At 50.8% G+C, this 25,342-nt stretch overlaps 2 protein-coding genes across 2 annotated transcripts in view; both read left to right on the top strand.

Annotated features, from left to right (window-relative positions):
• The first annotated feature begins 5,659 nt into the window (after positions 1-5,659).
• Positions 5,660-10,963, top strand: LOC105189586 (uncharacterized). The gene is made up of 5 exons (XM_011151809.3): positions 5,660-5,940; positions 6,217-6,288; positions 9,838-9,960; positions 10,604-10,705; positions 10,811-10,963. Exons 2-5 carry the CDS (start codon positions 6,217-6,219, stop codon positions 10,886-10,888), a joined length of 375 nt encoding a protein of 124 aa, XP_011150111.1. The 5' UTR covers positions 5,660-5,940; the 3' UTR covers positions 10,889-10,963.
• A 4,935-nt stretch (positions 10,964-15,898) lies between these two features.
• LOC105189585 (uncharacterized protein DDB_G0284459) overlaps positions 15,899-25,342 on the top strand; it is a 32,037-nt gene continuing 22,593 nt past the window's right edge. The window contains exon 1 of the mRNA XM_025297272.1: positions 15,899-16,227. The gene's annotated coding sequence lies outside the window, so the exon portion shown is untranslated. The remainder of the gene's footprint in view (positions 16,228-25,342) is intronic.

Below are 25,342 nucleotides of genomic sequence, written 5' to 3'. Positions count from 1 at the left end.
ATTATGCCTCCTGATTACTCGCCACGGCTATATTGGATGATGACATTGGAAATAAGAAGCGACACGCTGAAAATTCTTTCGTGTCACTTCCGAATAAAAAGATATTTGCATGAGTAATATTTTAAATCGCTTGAGCATACTTGTAAAATGTTTCGGAGAAGAAACATAAAATGAATATCGCAAGACATAAATTAGTGTTAAAGAGAAAAATTGTCACGTTAATTTTACGACTATTTATTGACTGCCAAAGAAAAGGATAGTTTCTATAGCATTTTACAAATATGTTCAAGTGATCTGGAGTGTTTTTCTCAATACAAACATCTTTATATTTGGAAATGACACCGAAAAATTGTTTTGTTAAAACTTGATAACGCAAATCATATTAGGTACAATGAATAAGATCCCGACAAGTACCTGATCAACTGGACCATATTATTTATATCATACACTAGGTTGGTACATTAAGGTCATAATGTGGACTCAATCGTTATAACGTTATAAAGGTCTTCCTTACTCATTTGTCGTTAGGACATTATAAGGACTGACTTACTTAGGATTACCTCTCATTCACTCTATTAGGTCCTTATCAATGTTAGGCGAATCTGATCAAAATTTCTAGTCGAGTTAGAGCGAGAAGTTGGAGCAATCGGCCGAAAGAGTGCGAGTTGAAAAACGTAACTGCCTGCGAGTTGCGACGGCGCGGATATTTGCGTCTTTATCGTCGTCGTATCGCGGAATTCTCTCAGCGACAAACAAGACGTCGTCAACGACGACGCGATTCGCGCGACGCTCGGTCTTCATTGTGATTCGACGAGCACCGTGTTACTTACGTAAGATGAAGCACACAATAAAAATGTATGCGACAGAAACGTAACGTGACGCAACGGCGACTGGAAGGCTCTAATCGCGAAGGAGCAAAATTTAGTCGCACACAAAATATGACACTCTCCGACGAGTCTGCGCTTCTCATTTCTCCCTCTCTCTCTCTCTCTCTCCCTCTCTCTCTCTCTCTCTCTCTCTCTCTTCCTGCCCCTCTCTGTGTCTCGTTATCCCCCTCTCCCCACCCCCATCTCTCGCGGATGTCAATCACAATCGCGTTGCGTAATAAAATGTGACGTAATAAAATGTACGCGGGAGTTTGTAATTAAGCGCGAACGTTTACACGCGCCATTAATATGGAACGACGCATCTCGGTGCGAACAATGCGCGACTCCCGCGAGGCCATCTCGCTTCGATCGCTTAAAATATTAATAACGGAGTGTCGTAACGCGCCGTAGATTCATACGTGCCAATTTGTTGTATCATCGGGCTGGTATCGTCAGCGATCGCGTCCCTCCCCCCCGCGCACACGCGGAAGACCCCCGTCGACAAAATATTGCCGATCCGCGGATGAATTATTTGGCGCCCGGCGAGCGGTGAGAAACGTGAGAGTAACTTTCATGCCTCTTTGTCGTTGCATCCGACGACAGGAAAGAAAATGCTCGGAAGTCAAGTCGTTATGAAATTGCGGGGACTTGTACCGGGTGAGCAGCCCGACTAGAAATTTATCCCATGGTCCTGATCAGGTTAACCTCACTTGGACATCAGGTCCCAATAAGGTAATACTATCGGGTCCTAGTGAGTCATGTAACGCAGCGTGGATATCAGGACCTTAGTAAGGATTCATAGTCAGATCCTTATTAAGTTACCTTGTGAAATCCTTATTACGTTTTTTTTTTCAAATTATGGCTCCTGATTACTCGCCATATTGGACTATATTGGATGATGACACGCTGAAAATTCTTTCATGTCATTTCCAAATAAAAAGATATTTGCATGAAATAATATTTTAGATCGCTTGAGTATACTTGAGTAAAATGTTTCGGAAAAGAAACATAAAATGAATATCATAAGATCATAAAGTGTCACAAGGTGACAAAACATAAAGTAGTGTTAGAGAGAAAAGTTGCATGTCACTGTAATTTTACAACTATTTATTGACTGCTAAAAAAAAAGGAGTTAGTTTCTATAGCATTTTACAAATATATTCGAGTGACCTGAAGTATTTTTTCAATGCAAACATCCTTATATTTGGAAATGACACCGAAAAATTGTTTTGTTAAAACTTGATAGTGCAAATCATATTAGGTAGAGTGAATAAGATCCCGACAAGGACCTGATCAACTGAACTGATATATCGTATCATACTATTATATCATACACTAGGTTGGTACATTAAGGTCCTAATGTAGACCCAATCGTTATAACCTTATAAAGGTCTTCCTTACTCATTTGTCGTTAGGACATTATAAAGACTGACTTACTTAAGATTACCTTCCATTCACCCTATTAGGTCCTTATCAATGTTAGGTGAACCTGATCAAAATTTCTAGTCAGGAGCGACGACGCCGAGCCGTTGATCCGCCGGGACTTTGGCTCGCTCTTTATTTATGAACACTTCTTTATAAATTATTATCTTTCTCTCCTTCCCCTTCTCCAAGCGATGAAGCGCTCCTCCACCGACGACGAATGAATGAATAAACAAGTGGGAAATGGCAGCTCTTCCTAATCGCGAGGATCGCGATTCCAGCGCTTTTCCAGCGCTGCGAAACCGCTCGCGCTCGGCGAACCGCGCGCAAAAGTAATAAAACGGACCTTCCCACGGCATGCGAGTCGCACATTTTGCAATCACTCCGATATCTAATTAACGAGCAGACAGATAATTTAATTAAGAACAAGTGTGGCACTCGGCAGCCGCACGCAACGCGCGCGCCGCAATACGATCCGTGCGAAATCGGCCGTAGGAAGAGAAGTAGGGATGCTCCCTGCCGTTCTTGTTCCCTGCTGTTCTTGAAATGTGTGCGCCGCGTTTCGACGCCACGTTAATGATAATATAAAAAGACGCAGCGTAACGCGCACGCAATTGAGGAATTGCCCCACGCTCGGCTGCGCGTGAGAGCGGCGCGTTATTGAAAATCCGGCTGGATCTCGCGGAAGCTCGAGTTGCAGAATTCGCGAGAACTCAACATCCGAACCTAACGGCACTCGACGAAGGAAAGTGTGCGTCCCGCAGACGACGCGATTGCAAAACAGTCTCGTTCGCGAGCCGCGCGAAGAACGAACGTCGCTGAAATTTTTTGATATGACGGCCGAACATGCGTTTCGCCCGAGCAGGAAACAGAATCCCTGACTCGCCGAGAATCAGGCTGTCAGCAATTCCACTTTCATCAGCCGAAACGCTCGTCCGTTGTCGTGGCAATTTAACCGTTTTTTTTTTTTTCTGCCCGTTCTAGGGAAGAGAATTTTCCACATCGTGGCTGCGAAGAGACGATACCTCGCGGCGTGCGCGCTCAATCTTCTCGCATGAGTCACTCGGGGGGGCGACGCGTAATAACCGCCGGACGTTCAATTCCCCAGACTTTGTATGTCAATCTGGAAAAGCTCGCAGCCGGCAATTATGCAATCACTAATTGGCACGGACGCGTTTCGAAAATTGAGGGGTTCACGCGCACGCGGAACGGAACGGAAGACGCCGCGACGCGCAGCAGAATGCAAATGACGAATCGGGCGAGCGCGGGGGGAGGCGGACGCGGTCGGTCTTTAATTCCGCAATGTATCTCAAGGTTGCATCTCTCCGCTGATCACACCTAACCCGCGAAAGACACCTTCGCACAGGAAGCCCCAGAGCGCGCGCGAGGAACGTCGAAACGTCGAAGCGCGTGGCAAATGTCACCGCTGTCCCACGTGTGTGCGATCGACAAAAGAGCGGAACGGAAAGAAAACGCGAAACGAATTGTTCGTACGTTCGGAATCACGGTCGCTGCTTTGGAAATTCAACAATGTGCCGCCCGCCGCTCGCCCCTCCTCGCAGCCTTGCGCAAACGCGACAGACGCAGAGCCGCGTTGAAATCACGCGGCTCTGCGTCGCTCTATGGGAATCAAAGGACCGCATTAGTTGTCGGCTAATGTGGCAATCGCCGATTATTATTTTGGACATTACGGGGTGAAAGCAGCGCGAAAGGCCGAAGGGCGATCCGCGAGAAAATATTAAAATACGCGACCGTCTCGCGCCGGGTACCAGGTTCGCGAAATCAACTTGGACAAGAAAAGCTTTTCAGGAAAGAAAGAACTTTTATTTACTACAAACATATGTACGGACTCTCACTTGTTTACAGATTCTCTCGTTCGAATAATAATGAAGACTAGCGTGTTTGTGTCACGTCAGCTCGCGCCGACGGCTCGTGATTCTCTCCGCTGTCGTTGTTGTTGTTTCTCTTATCGATTTTCTGTCGTCCAGACAATCATCCTTCGGTTGTCAAAATCGCTAGCAGATGCCTGAAAAGACAACGGACGTTGTCACAAACTTTGTGGCCCGGACACGATAACACCGAGTCGAGTTGAGGGGGAGAGGGAATCCGGCGTACGACGCAGGAGCGGATTCCCCGTTTCTCGGATCCCGATCGCGACATCCGCGACTGGGCGCCTCTTGATGGACAACGCAACCTTGGATCCGTCCCGCGCGATAACGGCGAGTATCAATTCGGGGTCCGCCCTGCCGGCGAGCATTTCCGTTTCACGGCAAAATCACAAAATACGGCGCTATCTGATCGGCGGGATCGACTCGGCGAGATCTCAGGTTCCCTGCCGTCTCCCCGGCCCGCCGCCCCTTCAAGAACAGTAACAGTGCACAAAACAGTAATTAACGATAGGATCGCGCGAGCGAGCGAATGTTCGATCGTTTATGTAACAAACTGATACGTCAATCATGTCCTGGCGAAGCGCAGAAGCGAAGCTGAATCTACTGACGTTACGTTATCGAGAAGAAGAAGAAGAAGAAGAAGAAGAAGAAGAAGAAGAAGAAGAGGAAGAAGAAGAAGAAGAAGAAGAAGAAGAAGAAAAAGGAGAAGGAGAAAAATCGTGATTGCGAGGGAGAACACGCACGAGACACGTTGGCTGTTCTCTCTCGTTTGCACCGAATTCATTGTCTGCGACTCTATTGAAACGTGAAATTGTCATCGCGCTTTCTCACCCACTTTAGTCAGCGCTGCGTTAAAATGCAGATTCGATCGTAACGCGATTTTAATCCACACGCGAATCGTACTTCGTTGCGTAACCAAGCAGCGTTTTCTCTCTCTCTCTCTCTCTCTCTCTCTCTGTCCTTCTATCCATTCCCTGCAGCTGCAACTGCAGCCGGAATAACGAAAAAATTTCCCAAGGGAGAAAAAGGCGGTCTCAAAATGAAGACGGCGGAGGTCGCCCTCTGCGGGAGATATCGATATGTGTCGTTTTGTTTCCTTTTTACACGCGACACGGAAAAGCCGCGAAACGGAAACGGAAACCCAGCGGGTCGCTCCCACGCGGAAAAAGTCAGACGCGTGAAAGGGGGAAAGGGGGAAGAGAGCAGCGTGTCTCCCGATCGCGGCCGGACTTTCCTATCGTGCCGATGGAGAGAGACGGACAAACAGAGCGAGCAGACAGACCGAGAGAAGGCGCAAAGAGCCGGCGCAATGGTTCAAGTACGATGGTTACGAATATTTTCACGGGTGTTAGACCACGAGACGATTGCGTAAGAGAAGAATCTCTACGGCTGCCGCAGAGGAGAGGAGAACACATCCCACCTCCTCCGTCGCTCTGGGAGCGTCTTCTCTTTCTCCGTTCGTCCGATGTGGGAGCCCCTAGAAAGAGAGACTCTCAAGAGTCCCCCCTTTTTCCCTGGCCGATGTCTAAGGCCATATATATACCACCACCTCGTGGTGCGATCCTCCGAGAAAGAAACTTTGGGAGTAGCGTCGTCCTAGGACGAGAGAACCGAGAGGCGAATCTCGAGTCGAGAGTGTCAGGCAAGCCGTAAGTGCGCGGTGCGCGGCGAGGATAAAGGGGCGAGGAACACGAGAGGATAAATGATCACCACGCGGCACGATACTGCGGACTAAAGGCGACCAGAAAAGTTGTTCGAAAAAGGTAGGCAAAGGCAAGGTATAAGCTCGTCCTGCTGCGACGGAGAGTCTCGTCGCGTCTCACCTGAAACCTGTCGGTTTCCCCCGAAAGACGATCCTCTCCGCGACGACGACGGCGAGACGAGAGGACCGCGAGCCGAGATAATTCGCCGCCGCCGTGTAAAACAAAGAGTGACCGAAGAAGAAGGTGGACACGCACGTGTACTCCCCTGCGCGCTTGTTCGCTCGCCCCGTGCAGTCGCCGAGTGCTTTAAAGTTGTTGTTTGACTTTTTTTTTTAGATGATTTCGAGGTACCAGATACTCTGCGCAGTCTTGCTCTTCGGCACGGTTTTGTTCTATCAAGCGATGGCGGTGAGTCTCCGAACACATTTCTGTCGATCCCGATTCCGAGGGGACCCACCCGCGAATCGTCCTCTGGTGATTCGCAGGGCGACGTCCAGAAAGCACGACTTTTCTCTCTCTCTCTCTCTCTCTCTCTCTCTCTCTCTCTCTCTCTCTCTCTCTCTCTCTCTCTCTCTCGTTCGGCGATATTTCACAAATCGCCGGTAAAGACGTTCTCGCACAGGTGGGAAGTGTGTGTGTGCGGAGGTTTCGTAAATACTCCCGATTCTCGCGGGAGCGGCGGGTTAAAGCACAAAATTATTATTTTCATCGCAGCTTCTCACGGTGTATCGCGTAACAATAACAGCGAGTGAACCGTATCTGCACGCGTCATCTTTCGCCAGGTGGCAACATTAAGTAATTCATTAATTAACCGGTGTTACGCGAGCGTGCTTTCTCGTGCGTACGGAACGCTTCGTTAGGCGAAGTCACTTGGAAGCCCGTACAAGTGAAGCGCATCTCATGAATATACGTTCGGCGCGGCAAGATTTCGAACAAACGTCTCGATGTCATCGAAGAACAGCGAGAATCTAAAAGAAATCGAAACTCGATTGATTGACTGTCGACCCGAAAGATCTTGTGCTCTTTCTCTCTCTCTCTCTCTCTCTCTCTCGTTTCCCTCGAAAGTTCGCCGGTGGATATCGCGACTCGTATGAATCTCGATTCATTGCATATTACTAATTGCACGCGAATCGTTATTAATAAAGTCTTAATGACGAGAGAAACGACGCGCGTACACACATCCGGATTCGCTCGATCCGATCTCGCAATTACCAATTAGAAGACATATTTCGCAGGAAACGATGGCCGTGAAACCGATGAAAATCGGGATAGAGAATAATAAGCCGAGAAATAAGCCAGCCTCAATGCCGCGAGGCTACCAAACGGAAAGATAAGACAGTTAATTAATTTATGCAACATTCGCCTTATCCTGCGCTATCCACACGTCTAATGCATCTTTCACCACACCGTTCTCCTGCGAGAAAGAAACACACGTAATTTGCTTACTTCTCTCCCTACGAGCCAAATCTGATTACGTAACCGTATCCGTTTATCAGGAAACAGATATTGTCCGAGCGAGAGATCAATTTCTCCCCCATGAAAATGTGTGACATTATAAATTTCGCCACACGTTAAAGTCGAAGCAATAGAGCGTGCGAAATAAAAACAGGTTCGACTCGAAAACAGAAAAATATATATATAAATATTTCATACACTTTTTACTCTTCTTCTTTTTTTTATCAAACATATATTCCATATAATCTACTTGAATCATATTTCGCTTTTCATTTCGCTGGAGAACGTCGTGCTGGAAAATGAGTCGGAAAACAGAGACAGGAGACAGCGCGAACGTTGAGCAACAAATCAACGAGAACAGTCTTCTTTCGGTAGAAAAAAGAAATATATATTTGTTACGTTTTTTTTCTCTTTTTCTTTAATCAAACGCGTCTCGCAAGTTCTATCCTTTCGTCTCAATTTTAACGCGCGACTCGCTCCCCGAAGCTGAAAGCGCAACGCGACCGATGCCTTCTTGCCGAGCGTTGAAATCACCGGGTTAAATTCGGGAAGGGGAGCGCGCGGATCGCGCGCATCTGCATACGGCACGCACGCACGCACGCACGCACGCATACACACGCGCGAAATCGTAAACAAGAGATTGCACATACAAAGCCACGGAGATGCGCATCCGCTCGGGAGGAACAATGTAACTCGACTTCCGGTCAGACATTGGCACGTGCACGAACGGTCTCGAGCCGACGCGTCGTGTCGCAACCGCCTCTTTATTTCTTCTCGTTTTGACTGATAGCCAATTGCGAAAAAGATCCCGTATCGCGCCCACGTCTGATGCAGCGAGTCTCCCGAGGCGAAGGACAGCGCAGGATCGGCGCGTCGATTGTCTCACTGAGTAATTAGCGTTACCTAATATTAACGCGTTCAGAGCGCCGCTCGCGCCGGCCCGATGGCTTTCGATGGCGTTCCGTTCACGCTGCCATGCGAGTCGACGCATGATTGGACGAAATATTTCACACAAAACATTAAATTTCACAGCGAATATATTCAAAGAACCTTAAGGGGACTCTGGAGGGTCAGATTGCTGAAAAATCGTGCTTGGTTTTGATAATCTTTTGTGACGAACTGAATAAATGTGCAAGAATGAAAATTTTAGGTATACAACATATGAAGAGTAGAAAAATTTTGTTTATTAACAAATATACGATATATATAGCTGAAATATATTCTCCTTTTTTTTCTTCAAGTCATCGTTTTTGCAGTAATATCTCGGCTCTCGGTGGTCCGACCAGAGCGAATTTTAGCTGGAAATCTTGAGGAGGCTTATCATTATCCGATGAACCACTAGAAAAAAAAATCGAACAAAATTAACAAAATGGCAGCTGTTATTAGGAAAAAATTGAAATTTTTCAGTTCTTTTACAATAAAAAAATTAATATCTCGAAATGAAATATTTTGACGGAATTGTCCATGGTTCACCTGAGAGCCACATGATGACAAATATTATTGCTTTTAAAATTTCAAATCGATACGAAGCTCAGTTTCGGAGGAATCATTGCAAAAAGTTGAACGATAAAATTTCGAGAGAAACGCGTTTAAAATTTAAGTGGACGTATATTTATATGAGTATTTGTTTAAAATTAAATTTTTCTACTCTTCATATGTTATATAAATATATATATAAAATTTTCATTCTTGCACATTTATTGAGTTCGTCACAAAATCATTATCAAAAACAAGCACGATTTTTCAGTAATCTGACCCTCCAGTCTCCTTAAGGGAAAGTTCAACGACTCGCGCGCGGCAGGAAATGTGTCTCAGTCACCGGGAGAAAAATCGACACGTTCGATTGGATCGGGACATTCGTGCCGAGTTAAAGACGCGGTCGGAACGAATCGTCCCGAGATGAGCGATAAATAAACAGCGAGACCTGTCGGATGTTGCGTACGAAGCGAGCGAAGAAACAAAACTCATTCTTATCCCGCCGTGCGCGATAATTAAAATAAAATAATTGGAGAGAAAGAGCAACGAACATCGCGCGATTTATCCATGTAAGTTTCAATTCAGCGCGAATTAGCTCGGCGCGCCGAGCGGAGGAAATGCGATTTGCGGCGTGTATCCTCATTCGCGCCACATTCCATTGTCGAGATGATACGTGTCGAAACGTATTGTTATTGTTCCGACGGAACAATCACGGCGGCCGGCTGCGCGCCGGCTCACGCCACTCCGCCGGCGAGGTTTCACTGTTTTCTCTAATTGTCTCGATGCAACCATCGCGCATTTACAATGCTAATCGCGAATGCGTGCGTTACGGTGCAAGTTGCGATGGCATAACGACGAAAAGCAAAGACCCACACGTCGATATTAATTCGTAGAGTCCGGCGGAAATTCGCGAAATCCGCCGATCCTCGGTCGTCGGACAGCTGCTAGAAAAAGAGAGAGAGAGAGAGAGAGAGAGAGAGAGAGACGGGCGTAACGCGCGCGTAATCACTCTCTTACACGTTCCAGCAAGTGGATGGTTACACACCTGGCGTAGACTACCCGATCTACAACATGGTGCCGTTCGGTCTGCAGTTTACCTGCGGAGGGAAGCTACCTGGGTACTACGCCGACCCCGAGGCCAGATGTCAGGTGCGTCCATATGGCCACCGTGTTTCAATTCTCATTTCAATAATCGGAATTATTTAAATACGCTCGCGTGCAGTATCGGATTGCAAACTGATTTCTTCTCTCCTCTCTTGCCCCTTTTGCTCTTTCCTCTGTAATTTCTTGCCAATTTATCCCGTTCCATTCTACGCCGAAATAACGGGCTGATACTTCTTATATTGTCGGACGACTTGCAACAACTGCTTCGGAAATTGCCCCGCGAGACGTCACTCTCGAAGATTAGAGCGTCGGCCCCGTAAATCTATCGTTCTTATCCGCCATTTTCGAACGCCGACCGGCGAGGTTCTCGAGCGAGGACTCGGCAGAGAGTCCGTCGTGAGGCTCGATCATTTGTTTACATTCGTTATTTTATCAACGATTTTATCAATACTCCAGCCAGAAATGGAGATTAGAATCGACAAAGGTGACCATTAATAAGTAACATTTTGCGACACATGATACAGCAGTTCACGCGAAACCAGAGGAAAAGGGGGGAAATAAAGGGGGAAAGGATAACATGAAGTTACACTTGATAACAATATCAAGTTAGATAACGCGATGGCAAAACGGTAACACGCAAGAGTGACGATGACGGAGGAAACGGAGGAATGTCAGTGTCTGCTTGCAGGTGTGGCATTGGTGCTTGCCGAACGGACGCCAGTACAGCTTCCTCTGCCCGAATGGTACAGTCTTTAGTCAAACAACTCGCGTCTGCGACTGGTGGTTCAAGGTACGCAGGCACGCACGAAGCGCGCTGGAAGCGCGCGCGCGCGCGCGCGCGCGCGAGAAGACGAGCTCTGAGATCTCATGCCAAACGATTTTTCACCGATTGCAGGTCGACTGCAACGACTCACCGAGATTATACGGCAACAACGACGAGCTGTACAGAGACGTGAACGGCAACAAGATCTAACGGCCTCCGCCCACCCGCTCTCCCGAATTTTACTACTAGTTTCGAGTGTACATTAATAAACTCTTTTATACATCATCTCCTCGCGAGCGCTCCGAAGCACCGCGCGTCCTCGGCGAAGCGTCCTCGCAAAGCGAGCCTCGCGACCGCCGCAGCGCGGATTCCTAGCTTGCCGGTGCAGGAGAGTAACAAGGACCTCTGCCTTATCGCTGTCAAATAAAATAGAGTTTGCCAAAGGGATCAGGAATTTTCTGCGATCCTCTGTGCGCTCCGCATATGTTTTCGCGATATTAAACGACAATCAAAAATACCGAGCTCCTCTTTCTTTCGCGTTCGTTCGCGGTTTCGGGATTTTGCGTAAAATCCTCACGAGATATGGCGCGAGGAGCCCTCGCGTTTTAGAGAAAGTCGAGAACGTCCCGCGCGATCAAAGGACCGAGCGCGCGCGCGCGCGCGCGCGCCGAGATCGTCGCCGAGCGGCCGCCGAGCGAGAAGCGCCGCCGCGCCGGGAAGAGCTCGCGCTCGCGCGGCGACAAAAGCGTTGAAATCAAATTCATGCCGGACAATTTCTTGGCATGATCGGACAATAGAAAGTGAGAGCACGTCGTGACTGGCCAGCCGAACCCCTCCTTTCTCTCTCTCTCTCTCTCTCTCTCTCTCTCTCTCTCTCTCTTTCTCTCTCTCTCTCTCTCTCTCTCTCTCTCTCTCTCTCTCTCTCTCTCAGTCTTTCCTTTTCCCTCTCCCTTGCCCTCCCTCGTGAGCTTCGCCAGCTTCGACGTGCTACACTTTTCCAATCGCGCTTTGCATGCGCGTCTCGTTACGCGAAACAGCCGCGCGGTGCTCGTCTCCATCTTTCGCAATCGACCGCCTCACCGATCCGGGAAAATGTTTTTACGAGGCATTCCGCGCGATTCGTCAGGCAGGCATCGGCTTTTGGACCGGATTGTTTCCATCGCCGACGCGACTTTCGTCGCCGTCATTAACGACATGACGATTCGTCAGACTCGATTGCAAATTCTTCCGCGTGGAAGCGCATATTTATAGAAACCTCAAGGCTGACGAGGCGCGATCAAATACCGTTCCGCACAGCCTCAATCTCGATGATGTGGTAAAAGTGACGGGAAAATTGATCAGCCGCCGCCAGTTGGACGCTCATAATTACGACGCCGATTTTAACGCGTACGCGTCGCGTTTAAAAGCTCAAGGAACGACAAAATCGCCGAGCGAGCTCGCAAGCGCGACAGGGTGCATCGAGGGAGAGGAATCGAGCCGTAGAGTCGCACACGCGACCTAGAGAATAACCGAAAACATTTACGCTATTATTTCCGTCCCGCGAGAAGAGCCTTTTACCGGCGTAGACGAGACAGAAGGAATAATAAACGGCGACGTCGCGCGGGAAGATATTTTTCTCTGCGAGGAAAATTCAGACTCGTCTCCGTACTTGCCGCGTCGAAAATACCGCAGCGTTCTCACGTCGAAACCGGAACAAGTCAAATTGACTCGAAGCCGCCGCGCCGGGGGGAAAGAAAAACAGAGAGTGGAAGAGAGAAGGAGAGAAAAAGTCATTAAGGACGGCAACCTTTCGACGAGCGAATTACAAAAGGAATCGCAAGGGGAACCCGATTCCGCTCGACCTTCCGCGCGGCGGAAAGCCCACGAAGAGAGCCGGCCGCCACGAGGAGCGGCGCGGCGCGGCGCGGCGCGGCGCGGCGCCTGAATTCGAGCAAAAAGAGGAAAATGGAGAAAACGAGGAATGAGATAGGCCGTGGCCTTGGTGGCCGGTGATAGAGGAAGAAAGGACTCGTCGTCGCGTTCTCAAGAGGCCAAGAAAGCGAAGCCGGCGGACAAACCTGCGACGCACACAAGGCCAGGCGCGCTCGTCTCTTTGCAACGAGCAGGCTCTCCCATTCCGTCTCGCGAAATCATCCGAGTTTCCAGCTCTATCCCCGAGAGTGGAGAGAGTTCCGCTCGGATTTTCCAGCCCATTTTCCCGCGTGAACGCTGCTAACGAAATTCGCGAGATGTCTCGGACGCGACACCCGAGACCAGCGAGTGAGGAACCGAACCGCCCCTCGAGAAGCAATTAAACGCCGCGACGCACACGCTTGACGCTGGGCTAACGGGATAAATTATTGATCAGCCGATGCCTCTCGCGATCGTTACGCGGCGTTGCGCAACGGACGTAAGACGATTTTCCCGCGCGTGATGTAACGCGCGATAATTCCTCCAACCAGTTTGCAACGATTATCGCGCTCCCGCGGGAACCTTCGCGCGCGCACGCACCGATATATGACGAGCGGTGTATCGCCGTTTTCTTCAAATGTCACCAGAAGCCAACGAGAGAGAGAGAGAGAGAGAGAGAGAGAGAAGCGCGGAATTCAGGTATTCGCGCTTTAATGTCGCGCTTTAAGTATCTCTCCGCGACGCTCTGATCCGCTCGTTCCTTTGCTAATGAGAGAGAGAGAGGGGGGGGGAGAGAGAGAGAGAGAGAGAGAGAGAGAGAGAGAGAGAGAGAGATCCGTTTCACCCCTCGGCTCTCGGTCCACCCAGCGCGCGACCCTGAGGATAATTTATTGAAAACACGAGGATGTGCGACTGGAGGATCCGCGACGGGGGTTACGAAACACAGCGTCGTCGCGCTGGGAAAGAAGTCACACGGCGAGCCGAGATCGCTCGCCGTGTGACTGCGGGAGAAGCGGACTCGGAAACTCGCGTCGACGAGACGAGAAGCGGCGCGATTGTTGTCGCGCCCGGAAGCCTTCGTCTTTATACAGTTGTATAAAAAGTCGATGTAGATGAGTAGAAGCAGGCTTGGGAAAGTTACTTTTTAAAAGTAACTCGTTACCGTTACTCGTTACTGATCTTAAAAATAACGCGTTTCCGTTACTTGAAAGTAACGATATTTTATTCCGTTACTCTTTTTTGTTGTAAATCCAGGATTATGCGATAGGTGCTAAGACAAGATATAAATCGGACATAAGACGATTAGAAATATATATATATATATATATATTTAAATATTTTTATTATTTTATGTTATTAAGTGTTGTGTACTTAATGCAAAGTTTTTTAATTAGTGGATATGAATTTAATATTTGGACATTAGTGCCTGTTGAATTTAAAAATCTTTGCCATTCATCATAGGCAGATTTCTTATTTGATGTTTGCTATTTGAAATTAAAAAAGTCATCGTTATCATTGTGCTTATCAGACATCAAAAGATTTTCAATTGAAGGAATTGCTAATAAATCTTCTAAACGCGTTCGCTTATCTCCGGCTAACCAACTCAATTTGAATTTGGGCTGCAAACAGCTGGCAATTATCAATTCTTCTTTTTCGAATGTAGTACAAAACCTAAAGTTAAATCAATAAAATTAAATACGAACGTATTGATTTTTCTTTTTGATCAGATGAATGTTGTTTGATGAACATATGTATTAACCAAATTACACCAACTCACCTCTCTTTTGAACCTTTCTGTACAGCTACGGCCAATGGATGACAATATGTGAGTCCATCTTTATTGGTTCTCACTAAATCCAGCATAAAACGCACAGAAATTAAATACAATTAAGTTTAATTTTATAAAAATTAAAAAGTAACGATTAAAGCAACGGACGTTTTGTTACTCTCGTTACAGAAGAAATGTACCGCCGTTACTTTTTCGTCACTGACATAAAAAAGTAACGGCGTTACCCAATCAAAAAAGTAACGGCGTTACAAGTAACGCGTTACTTCCCAACGCCTGAGTAGAAGCGACTATAATTCAATAGAAATCTCCCAAAGGAATCTCTCTGCTCGAGCTTTCGTTGCTCGAGGCAACAATGCGTTCAGTTACGCTAACGGACTCTCGCGTCTCCCCATTTTCCGCAATCTCGCCCGTTTCTTACAGGATTTCACGCACCCTCCACGAGAAAGCCTCACCCCCGGGGTCATACGCTCGTCATCTGCGACTATTTGGGCTATACTCTTTGTCCAGGCATCATCGCTCGATACGTTCTACTTTCACTCGACTCCTCTGATTGATCTTTCACACGAATCCTGCGAGGTGTGCACGCGCTGGGCTCGGTCAGTGACAGATGACGACGACGAAGGGACGCCGGGCTTGGAATCCTCCTCAAGGCAGTCAACGACCTTTCGAGCTGCATTACCAGCGCATTGAGCTTCGCGACAATAAGTGTCGAATCGCTCGCGTTACGCGTTACAAATGTCATAAAAATCCAGCCGCTCAAAGTGATCCCATCGGCCTGGATATGAGGACCCATGCGGTCTCCTCCCTCTCTCTCTCTCTCTCTCTCTCTCTCTATCTCTCTATCTGTCGTACGCGCCAATCAGATGTGTATCTCTCGCTCGAGAGTCGAGCAGCAACGAGCTGCGGCGGCCGACGTAATGCCATAAATGAACAATCGGGATCATCTGCCGATCGCGACTGTAATCATAGGTTCGCTCGCTCGCTCGCTCGCTCGCGCTCGCGCGCGCTCGCATCGAGCCATCGGTAATTACATGTCGCAGCGGCTCGTTTGCGAGGGTAGACAATCAGAGACCGAATCGATGGCAGTCGGGCCGCAAGCAAATATCACGAGCGCGCGCGCGCGCGCGCGCGCGAGATTGCTGCGTGCAGGCAACGGCAACGGCAGCGGCAGCGGCAGCGACAGCAGCAATGACCTTACTCGTATCGACATCTCGAGCACTTTCCGCGCTCCGTGTGTGCGAGCGCGAGAGTGTCGAGTTCTGTCAGGTGGCGACGCAGGTGTCTCTCTGCTACATGCCGCGCCTGCTCGCGTGCCTTTCTCCTCTCGGCTTGGGGCCTCGGGTTCTCGGCGACGACGACGACGACGACGACGACGACGACGACGACGACGATGGCGACGATGGCGACGAAGAGGACGGAGGGCCTCAGCTGCCGACGCCAATGCGCGATCGGGCCCCGTGGAACGCCAATGCGCCGCTCGACTCCCTCCTCCGTCTTCGTCGTCGGTCGTAGAAAGCTTAAGCGGACCGATGGTGGTCGGAGCGCAACGCTCCTGCTCAAGTGGCTTTTCCACTTCCATCGCGCAGTCTTCTGGCCGGACCGGAGCCGCGATCTCGCCCCGCACCCACGAAAAACCGTATCTCGGTTCGCTCTGCGAACGCGAACGGTCGGGCCAGCGCATACGCCACGACAATCGCAAATCGCAAATCGAGAATCGCACTTCCGGCCGCGTTTACCGCCACGACGACGCGCTCTCTCGCAACACTCGGATTAGTACTCGGTGGATTTCGCTGTTTTCAAGTGCCAGTTGATGTGCGGACGGTGGTTACATGAGGGATTAGCGAAGAACTAGCGGAGCCGAGAGAGACAGGTTTGCTATGTTTTTTTTCTTTTTCTTTTGTTTTTCTCTCTTTTCGCGCGCGCGCGCGCGCGCGCGACGCTCTCTGCGGACTCACACCTGCGGTTTCACCTGATGTACGTGGATGCGTGGCGCGCGGAGGGACCAGGAGAGGAAGCGGGTTGTCGTGCGATTTGGCGGAATTCCCCCGAGCCGTCGGGGCCCGCCTCCGCGAGATTCGTCGGAGACTTTTACTCGGAATTCGCATGTGATATGTTGAATCGCGCACGCTCGCTCGTGCACGAGCGAGCGAGCGTTTTCATCCTTCGGTGAAACGCTCAATGCATACGTTTTATTAATCTCGAGCGTGCAATTGCAGAATGGCGCGGATCCATACGCGTTGCGCTATTTTTAGCGCGAGGAGAAAAGCGGCCGCCGACGCGAGATGCCGACGAATTTCATGAAATTCGCATTGCCTCACCGAGTCTAATCACAGTGTTTACCCCCGGCGAGGAGTCGTCAGTCGCCCGCTGCCCGCGGCTGCTATCAGAGAGTATCGTCGCGCTCTCCTGCGAGAATTCGCGCGCGTTCTCCGCGAGGAAACGTCGCGCTGCTTTTTCGACGAAAAAATCACCAACGGCGGCCGCGTCTCGTCCGCGTGTCTCTCCTCCTCGATCATCTCCGATCACCGGAATAACGCTGCGTGGTGAATCGCCGCGGAACCGCAGGCGACACGCGAGTGAAACTGATGGGCGCGGGGAACGGCGGGGGAAGGGGCCGGGGGGGGAGGGGGAAGGGGAGGTGCGCAAAAATAAGAACGCGAGCATTAAGAGCGCGAGCTGCTTGCAAAGAGCGCGATTAACAGCAGGACTTTCGCTGCCGGTCGCATCCTGCCGCGCGCCTTCCTGCTCGTCGCTTTTTCGTATCTCGATAACGATGATAACGAGAGCGAACTGGTAACGTTCGGATTCGCGACATTCGACTTTGCATTCGCGCGAGCGCGCTCGCGCGCGAACGTTCGCGCGTCAACGCGGCGTGGACGCGAAGTCGAAATTTCGGCACCGAGATTGCAGAGCGCCCCCGTGCTCCCCGTTTTCCCCCAGCTCTGCTCTTCTTTTTCTTCGCCTTGCGCAATTTTCCGATACGCGAGCCGCGTATCGTTCCAGCGAAGTCACGAATTTCTAATCCGCTCGTCGAGGGAATCGCGAGTAACGAGAAGAGAGTGCTGCCTTCGGTAAAGACGTACACACTCGGTCGTCGCGCACGTGTGACGCCATGCACATGCACGCACGCACGCACGCACACACGCACGCACGCACGCACGCACGCACGCACGCACGCACGCACACTTACCTGTATGCGGCGGCACGCACCGCACGCTCGCGCCACGAATCTTATTCCCGAACGAAAACTTTCGTCGCTCCGCGGCGGTAATTTATACGTTTTACCAGCAGGAAATCAATCAAACACACACACACACACACATGCGTCGCGAGGGGATTTTCGTCGGCAGACATCGCGACCGGATAATGAGCGAACGAGCGAACGAGCGAGTTGACCGGCTGACGCGGAGCGTCGCGCAATTTAATCGCGCGGATAAGCGTGCGTGCCGGTAATCGCGTAAAAAATCGCGCGATTTTAACGGTATCTCGACGGCTGACGACGGTAACGTGAATTCGCGAGAAGTACCCCCCGCCAGCGCGTCGATGACCAGTCGCTATCTCGCGAGAATTCCCGCCTAATGCGCGTAACGCGAGTCGATCGAGGCGCGAATTAAGCGCGGATACCTCGGCGATTTTTGCGCGGAGAGACATTCCACGCGCCGTAAATTCCGCGCTCCGAGAGCTGGCGCTCGCGATATCACTCGGACATTCTTATCGTGCTCCGGCTTTTATTCCGCTTCAATCGCGGATTAATCTAACGGTCGAGAATTCACCGACGTGCCGATCGCTTCGTCGATTAGGCGGAGTAAGTTTTCCGTAACCTCGACGGGGTACCTCAATCGGCCATTCTCTCTCTCTCTCTCTCTCTCTCTCTCTCGCTCTTTCTATCTCCTACCTCTCTCCCTCTCTCTTTCCTTCGCCCGTGTAATTCATCGCCCAACTCCGTTCAGCTCCGCGTTCTCTGAACGCGTCCACGTTCACTTTCAATCGGCGGATTCCGCGACGGCGATTGTATACACGTTCGAAAGTGAATTTAATTTGCGGAGGAGCGCGTTAGACGCGACACGCCTTTTGCCGAGCTCTTCTCAATACGCGAGAGCCACCCTTTCCCTTCTCGGTTCCCCACCGGCCACTTCTCGCGGTGGCCGTCGCTCCGTCGTCGTCGTCGGCTTTAAAGCGTCGCGACACACATTTTCACCGCAACGCTGCCGCGCTCGAAGCGCGCTCTGCTCCAGCCGACGAATGCGGACCGTTTGGAAATGTCGTCGCATTTCCGCCGCGGCGACGCGATCGTCGCCATCGTCGATCCATCGCCGATCCCTCGCCGATCGCTCGCTGCCGCTGCGACCGCCACGGCGAGCAGAGGCTGTCCACATGTCCCCGAGATCAGCAGCGCGCGCGCTGCTCTCGCAATACGCGCGAGAGAATTTTAGCCGCGCGCGAAACACGTTACGCCGTTACGTAATTAAAAAAGTTTCGTAACCACCGCGGCCCATTTTCTTACCTCGCCGATATCGACGGAGTGTTGCTGCTGCTGCTGCTGCTGCTGCTGCTGCTGCTGCTGTTGCTACAGCAACGCAGCACGTGCCCGCCCCGATGTGCTCTTTGCGGGATCTTTTTCATAAACAATATTACACCGCGCGCCGCCTTACGACATAACCCACGCTCGTCGCTCGCTCGCTCGCTCGCTCGCTCGCTCGCTCGCTCGCGCTCGCGCGAGCGGTCGGCTTTCTCCCGATACGCCGGTGGAAAAATAAACGACCGACTTGGTCATAATCGAGCGGCCGGATCCGCGATTCGCGATCGAAACTGTGCTCCTGATCGATCGATCGGAGGGAGAGGAAGCGCGCGCGTTGCGCGTTGTGGAAAAACGCGTGGAAAACGCGAGCCGGCAGTAAAATGTCTTGCCGCAATTATAATCGCCGCGGTAATCGCCCGGGTAATTCCTCTCAATTGCAAATAATTGCAAGGGGAGAGGCGAGGATAGTAAATAAAATGTTGATCGCCTACGACGGCACCGGCTCTGGCTGCCGAGCGCGCACTCTCCTCTCCCGGTTCTTCCCGCTTTTTTACTTTATTATCCCGCGCATACCGCCGCCCGTCGCGAGTAGTCGCGCGATCTCGCCGGGTAATCGCATTCGGCGAGAATTAATAAGCGATCGAGAGGACGTCCCGGGCGCGAAGGTGCGCCAGGTCGAGGAACTTTTACACGCGCATACCGCCGCGCGACCAGCCGCGGCGAATAATGCGAGAAGTAACGGTACGCGCGCGCGCGCGCGCGCGCATGCGCGATGAATCACCGTTAATCGTTATCAAGTCGCCAGGGGGGGATTTTCAGTGGAAATTATCGCGTCGTATCGCGCGAGCAGGCGAGACGAGGCTCGCGTGGACGGACGTGATAAGCGGCCGGCGATGATTATTATTGTTGCGATTTGTCATATTTCTTTCTCTTTTCTTTTTTTTTGCCAACAACTGTCGGCCGTTCATGCTTCAGACAGTTTCGCGAAGTCGGCCGTCGCTCGATGACGACGAGTCTCTATGCCGCGTCGGTAGAGACCAGACTCCACGTGTGAGAAGGTTAGAGATGGATTTCGTCAAAAAGAAGCATCGTCTTCGATTTAATCGGTTAAATATCGAAAAAATCGTTCTTGCGTAACCGATATTTTCTTAAAAATATCGATAATAATCGACGTTTTCCTGGTTAATTTCAAATTAATGCGAAGAGTTATATGTTGCAACAAAAAAATTAATATATTATTAAAACCTTAAAGACCCTCTTACAATGGCTGCAAGGATAAGCTTATATATAAGAATAAGGCTATAAGCGTAAGCTACAAGAAATAAACCAATTAAAGTCGGTTGTTCTTCTTCCACTAGTCGACTGTTGTTGGCTTATTTTTTACCGTTTACTGTTACAGCTTCATTTTTGCAGCTATTGTAGACGGGCCTTAATATCGGCCCCAAAAATATCGGTCTGACAGTCGATTTTTCAGAAGAAAATAAGAATCGACGCTTGTTGTCATCGATCGATATTCGCCCATCATTAGAAAAGGCCCATACTTTCGCATGCGTTTCGCCCGAGGATGAAACGAAATTTGACGAACGGCGCTTTCGTAGTAAGATAAGCCGGCCGAATGTGCGCCGACGACGAAAAGTGTGTCACACCTCGTTTGCACGACGCGTGTCTGCCGTTGCGAGAGCCGTCTACTTTCGATGAGGCCGGCCCATTCGTTTCGCGCAATCGAAATCCTGTGACGGCAATGAAATCATTTCTGTCGTTCCACGCGACTGAGACGCGCGAGCTCGACTGTCGTTGCCGCCGCGACGTTCAGAGGCTCGCGTCAGATTAGACGTTGGGAGAATCCGAAGCGAGAAGATTAAACCGGCCTGACCGGTTGGGGCGAAACGCTCGTCAACGATGGAAATTGATGGATTCGCCGAATTCGCGCAATCGCCGTCGCCTGCGGTGTCTAGCTTGACACAGGTGACTGAACGCGTCTCGGCGCCTCGTTTTATCACGTCCGTCGTGAGAATGTTTGCCGAACGTTTCACGTGATAATTGTCGGATAAGTATGACAAAGACAGATGGACACTTTGATTTGACCGTCGTAGGTTGACTTGTTACAGCACACGTAACAGCAGATGCGATAAAAAAGTCACCGCAGCGATTCGGGACGGGAGTTTAGCCGAAAGCCGGGAAAGGCGAGAGAGAGAGAGAGAGAGAGAGGAAGAGAGAGAGAGAGAGAGAGGGAGAGAGAGAGAGAGAGGGAGAGAGGGGGAGAGAGAGAGAGAGAGAGAGAGAGAGAGAGAGAGAGAGAGAGAAGAGCTGTAAACAAACGAAGATGAGAGATAAGAGTCCGCGTCCCGAAGATCGCGCACGCCGATCGAAAGCTGCGGACGAGTTACACCACAGCAGCTTGCGCGGTGAAATTTATCACGCGGTAGGAAGCGCCGCGCCGTAAAATATCTCTTATATGGACCTCCATCGGCCCATCTCATTGTGCCCTCCTCTCTAACGAACAATCGTTCGCACGGAATAGGAAGAGCAGGAAGACGATGGCGGCGCACCGGCTTCACGACACATTAATCGCGCTAATTATACACGGAGCGGGCCTCCTTCTCCCGCTCCTTCTGCTCCTTCTCCTCCTCCTCCTCCTCCTCGTCTTCACGGGAGAAATTCGTACGAGGCGAAGCGGAAGATTCATCCAATTTTTCATCCTCGCCCGCGCCCGCGCTCTTGAATAATAACTTTCGAATAGTTTCGCCGCTATCAGAACGCCGTCCATCGGCGCGGTTATTAAACGGCTCGCGCTTACGTAAAAGCTGCGCGATGAAGCGCGCGGAATTATATTGATCTCGTCGACGTGAAGACCATCTCTCACGCATGACCCGCTGACGTCGCGTTGACGTGGTGGACGCGGCTGGTCACAATGGCGACGTCGAACGCGCCTCGCGCTTTTAGCCTGCTAACTGCGAATTCCGCTAATTCGCGCGTAATCCGCCCTCTCGACAGTGCTGCGTTTATTTGTCGCGCCTTACCTTACACAATGGCTCTCGTTCGGCGCGGAACGACTGGAACGATACTTTACGGTCGGATAAATTTTATTCGCAGCCGAGAGTGAAATCATTTATTCCGCGGAGCCGGTTCTCGCGCCGACGATCGGCACGAACGGCCAAAACACTTTCTGATCGGCTCGACTCGCAGCGAATTCTCCGCGCATTCGCCCCAGCTCTCGACAACTTCCAGAGCCCAAGAGAGAGAGAGAGAGAGAGAGAGAGAGAGAGAGAGAGAGAGAGAGAGACTGGAGAGGCTCGACGAGCGCGACGACGAGTATTACGGCTCGCGATAAGGATATAATGGCAATTATTTATCGGCGAAGGACCGACCTATCTCGCCTATATATTTGTTGCGTAAGCGGCCGCTTTACGGTAAACGAGCTCGATTACTTTAATTCCGCGGTTATTGAAGCGTGCGTTCCAGCTAGCGAGCGTCGGCCGAACTAATTTCCGAATATTCACTACCGCGATCGCAAGAGAGCGGGCGAGCGTGCGCCGCGGTTGCGCCTTCACGCATCGGGTTTGTTCGCGGAAAAGAATTCGATTCAACGTCTCCTTCGCACGCGAATCGCCGACGCGGCATCGTGCGATGCCAGCGAAGCGGGAACAGCGGCGGAAAGCTCATAAATGGATTATTGTCGAGGGATCTGAATTTCTAAATTCTAATAGGAGAAATCGCTCTCCTCGTGGCGTCACAACGGAAGCTCGGCACGTGGAAGCGCGATACACCGACGAGATAGAGACGCTTTAAGAAAATCTGACTCGCCTCGCGAGGCCGCCGCGAGGCGAACGATCAGCGGGAAAAATTAGCGGCGGCCCGCGATCAATTACGCGGCATCTGCGCGGAATCGCGGAGTTAACGCACGTCTCCCCCCGCCGGATGATTCTTCATCTCTCGGGCGTAATCTCGAGTGATTTCTCGGCTTATTCAAGGTGCCAACGGCAGCTGCGATTACTACCGACCGCATAACGTTGCAATATCTGACTCGATATTGTAATTATTTTCTCGTGTCGTTTGCCCAAAGGAGAGATATCCTTCTCGACACGATAACAAGCGCAAAAATAACATTTCGATTCCCACGCTTCGCTCACCTTCCCGACGCCGACGGTCCGATTCAACAGAGCACTCTTGCATTCGCGCGCTTCCTTCCGCTTCAGGATGCAGCCTCGTCTCTCACAGGTAAACCTCAGACGCCGATTTGTTTTCAATTTTTTATAGTTATTTTTTATGTCAAAATATGAAGAGATCTGTCTAGCATTTTTAGCTTAAGTTAATTTTTTCAATTTTTTCGAGATTTTTATCAAGTTTTGCACAAGTACACTATTTTATACATATCTAAAACAATATTTTTCTTAAAAATATATTTTCTTAAAAATATATATCTGATTTATTGAAAGTTGCACACACACACATGTCGCCGATTACGAATCAGAACCATTTTGTAAAATTCAAAATGGCGGATCTGATGGCGGGCTGACGTCATTGTCGAAAAAGTGTTCAGTCTTACGCTACATTCGACGCTGGGTCGAATCGGCTTTCGGCTCGCTATCCAGCGAACAAGCTCACTTTAACGTCAAAATCTGGTCAAAGAATGAACAGGAAATGAACGAAAAAAAAAAAAGAAGAGTGAACAAAGAACTTCAGAAATTTCGAAAAAAAATGAAAAAAATTTTTTAAATGAAATTAATTTAACCTAAAAATGATGAAACAGATTTCCTTATATTTCGACATTGAAAATAACTATAAAAAATTGGAAACAAATCGGCGCGTCTGACCTCCGTTCCCCGGAGGACCCCCTTGTCAGCTGCGAAAGTCCTCGGCTGCGGCCCTGGCGGTCCGTCCGTGCAAGTTCAACGTTTCGTGCTCTGGAATTAGTTCGTACACTCGCACGCAGTGCACACACTTTGCATGTTAGTCAGATAGCGATCTGCATAATCTACGCAGGGCACTTGCTGCGTACGCGCCGGCGCGGCGGCCCCCAGCCGATTATTATTAACGTTCGCCCCGCATACGCTCGCCTTGCACAATCGCTTTGCACTTTCTATCTACGACGACAAGCTCGCTTGTACCACCGACGTAACCACCGGAGTACCCTCCGTCGCCCGACAACGGTCCTGATCCCGCGGATCTGCGGGTTACGGAGAGGATGGGATGCGATGGGCTCGCGGGAGCGATCAGCCGCGGATCGTATAGGTCCGAGCATCACGTCGGCTCTCTGTATCCACTCTTGAAAACGGATACGGCGACCGGCCGGCTGACCCGATCCGATCTAGTCCACTGCAGCCGCGCTCTCTGCGCCGTCGGAAAACAGGAATATTCTGCGCTGTTTGATTTCCCGAAACCTGTTAGCTCCGCGCGCGCTAGACGCGTCCGTTTTCACTCTTGCGAAATTTCGCGCAGCGCGAGATCGAAACGGCCGTAGAGTCTGCGTAAAATCGATCTCGCGAGGCTGAATGTCGATCGCCCATTGCTTTACGTAAATTTCGGCTAAAGCCGCGCGCGGCTGGCTGGCTTGTCACAACTCGCGCTTAATTAGTCCGCGCAAAGTGCCGACTTGCGTCCCGCGTCTGCCGGAGAGCCGCTCGAACGGTTACTAATATCGTTTCGCCGGCCGGGCCGGCAATTTCAGTAATGCGCGTTAACGACGCTGGGAATGACTTTCCGGCAAAAAAAGGAAGGAGGAAAGCAGCCGCCGGCGCGGCGGGGAAAATTTCCGTCACGCCGGCCGCAATTCCGCGTGAGTGTGCGCGCGCGCGCGCGACCGCATCTCCCAATTAACATGTTTTCTCTCCGCCGCGCCGCGCCGCGCCGCGCCGCGCTGTATCGCGCTACAGCCGATGCGCGATTTAATTTCCCGTCCGTCCACGACGGAGAGACGGAGTGGCGTGTCCGACCCGGCGCGGCGACGGAGGCATTCCGACGAAGGAGCGCCCACGAGGAAACGAAAGCCCGGCGGCTGCCTCCGGTGTGCTCCGCTTTTGAAGGCCACCGAGTTTCGTAACGACCGCTCGTCTCTCTCTCTCTCTCTCTCTCTCTCTCTCTCTCTCTCTGTGTCTGAGCGCGACGCCCACTCGAAAAATATCGCCGTCAGTCGGTGGCGGAAAAAACACACGGCCACCGTAAATAATCGTCGCGTGAGAGGAACAATGGCGGGAGGTGTTCGAATTCTCGTGTGCTCTCCTTGCGCGCGAAGCGGACAGCTTTGCTCCGTAAGCGGACTGTCCGGCGCGGCGCGGCGAGGGCGCGCGGAAACAAACGGTCCGACCGAATCGATCGGGTCGACCGGTCATACCGGCCGCTCTCGTCATTTCCGCTGACCTTTCGCGAACGCGAGTGACCGTTAGCCGTGTGTCGTAACATATAGTGTAACTTACCGTAAGGTAACGTGTCCACGAGTCGAGTAACACGTCCCACGTGCGTGCGCTCT

Source organism: Harpegnathos saltator, unplaced genomic scaffold (genome assembly GCF_003227715.2).
Source record: "Harpegnathos saltator strain DR-91 unplaced genomic scaffold, Hsal_v8.6 scaffold174, whole genome shotgun sequence".
Taxonomy (NCBI): domain Eukaryota; kingdom Metazoa; phylum Arthropoda; class Insecta; order Hymenoptera; family Formicidae; genus Harpegnathos; species Harpegnathos saltator.
This window is presented reverse-complemented; position numbering and strand designations above follow the sequence as displayed.

Coding starts and splice junctions, on each gene's coding strand:
- LOC105189586 (XM_011151809.3), top strand. CDS start 6,217: ATGATTTCGAGGTACCAGATACTCTGCGCAGTCTTGCTCTTCGGCACG. Junction 9,961..10,603: donor ACCCCGAGGCCAGATGTCAG/GTGCGTCCATAT, acceptor GTCTGCTTGCAG/GTGTGGCATTGGTGCTTGCC. Junction 10,706..10,810: donor TCTGCGACTGGTGGTTCAAG/GTACGCAGGCAC, acceptor CACCGATTGCAG/GTCGACTGCAACGACTCACC.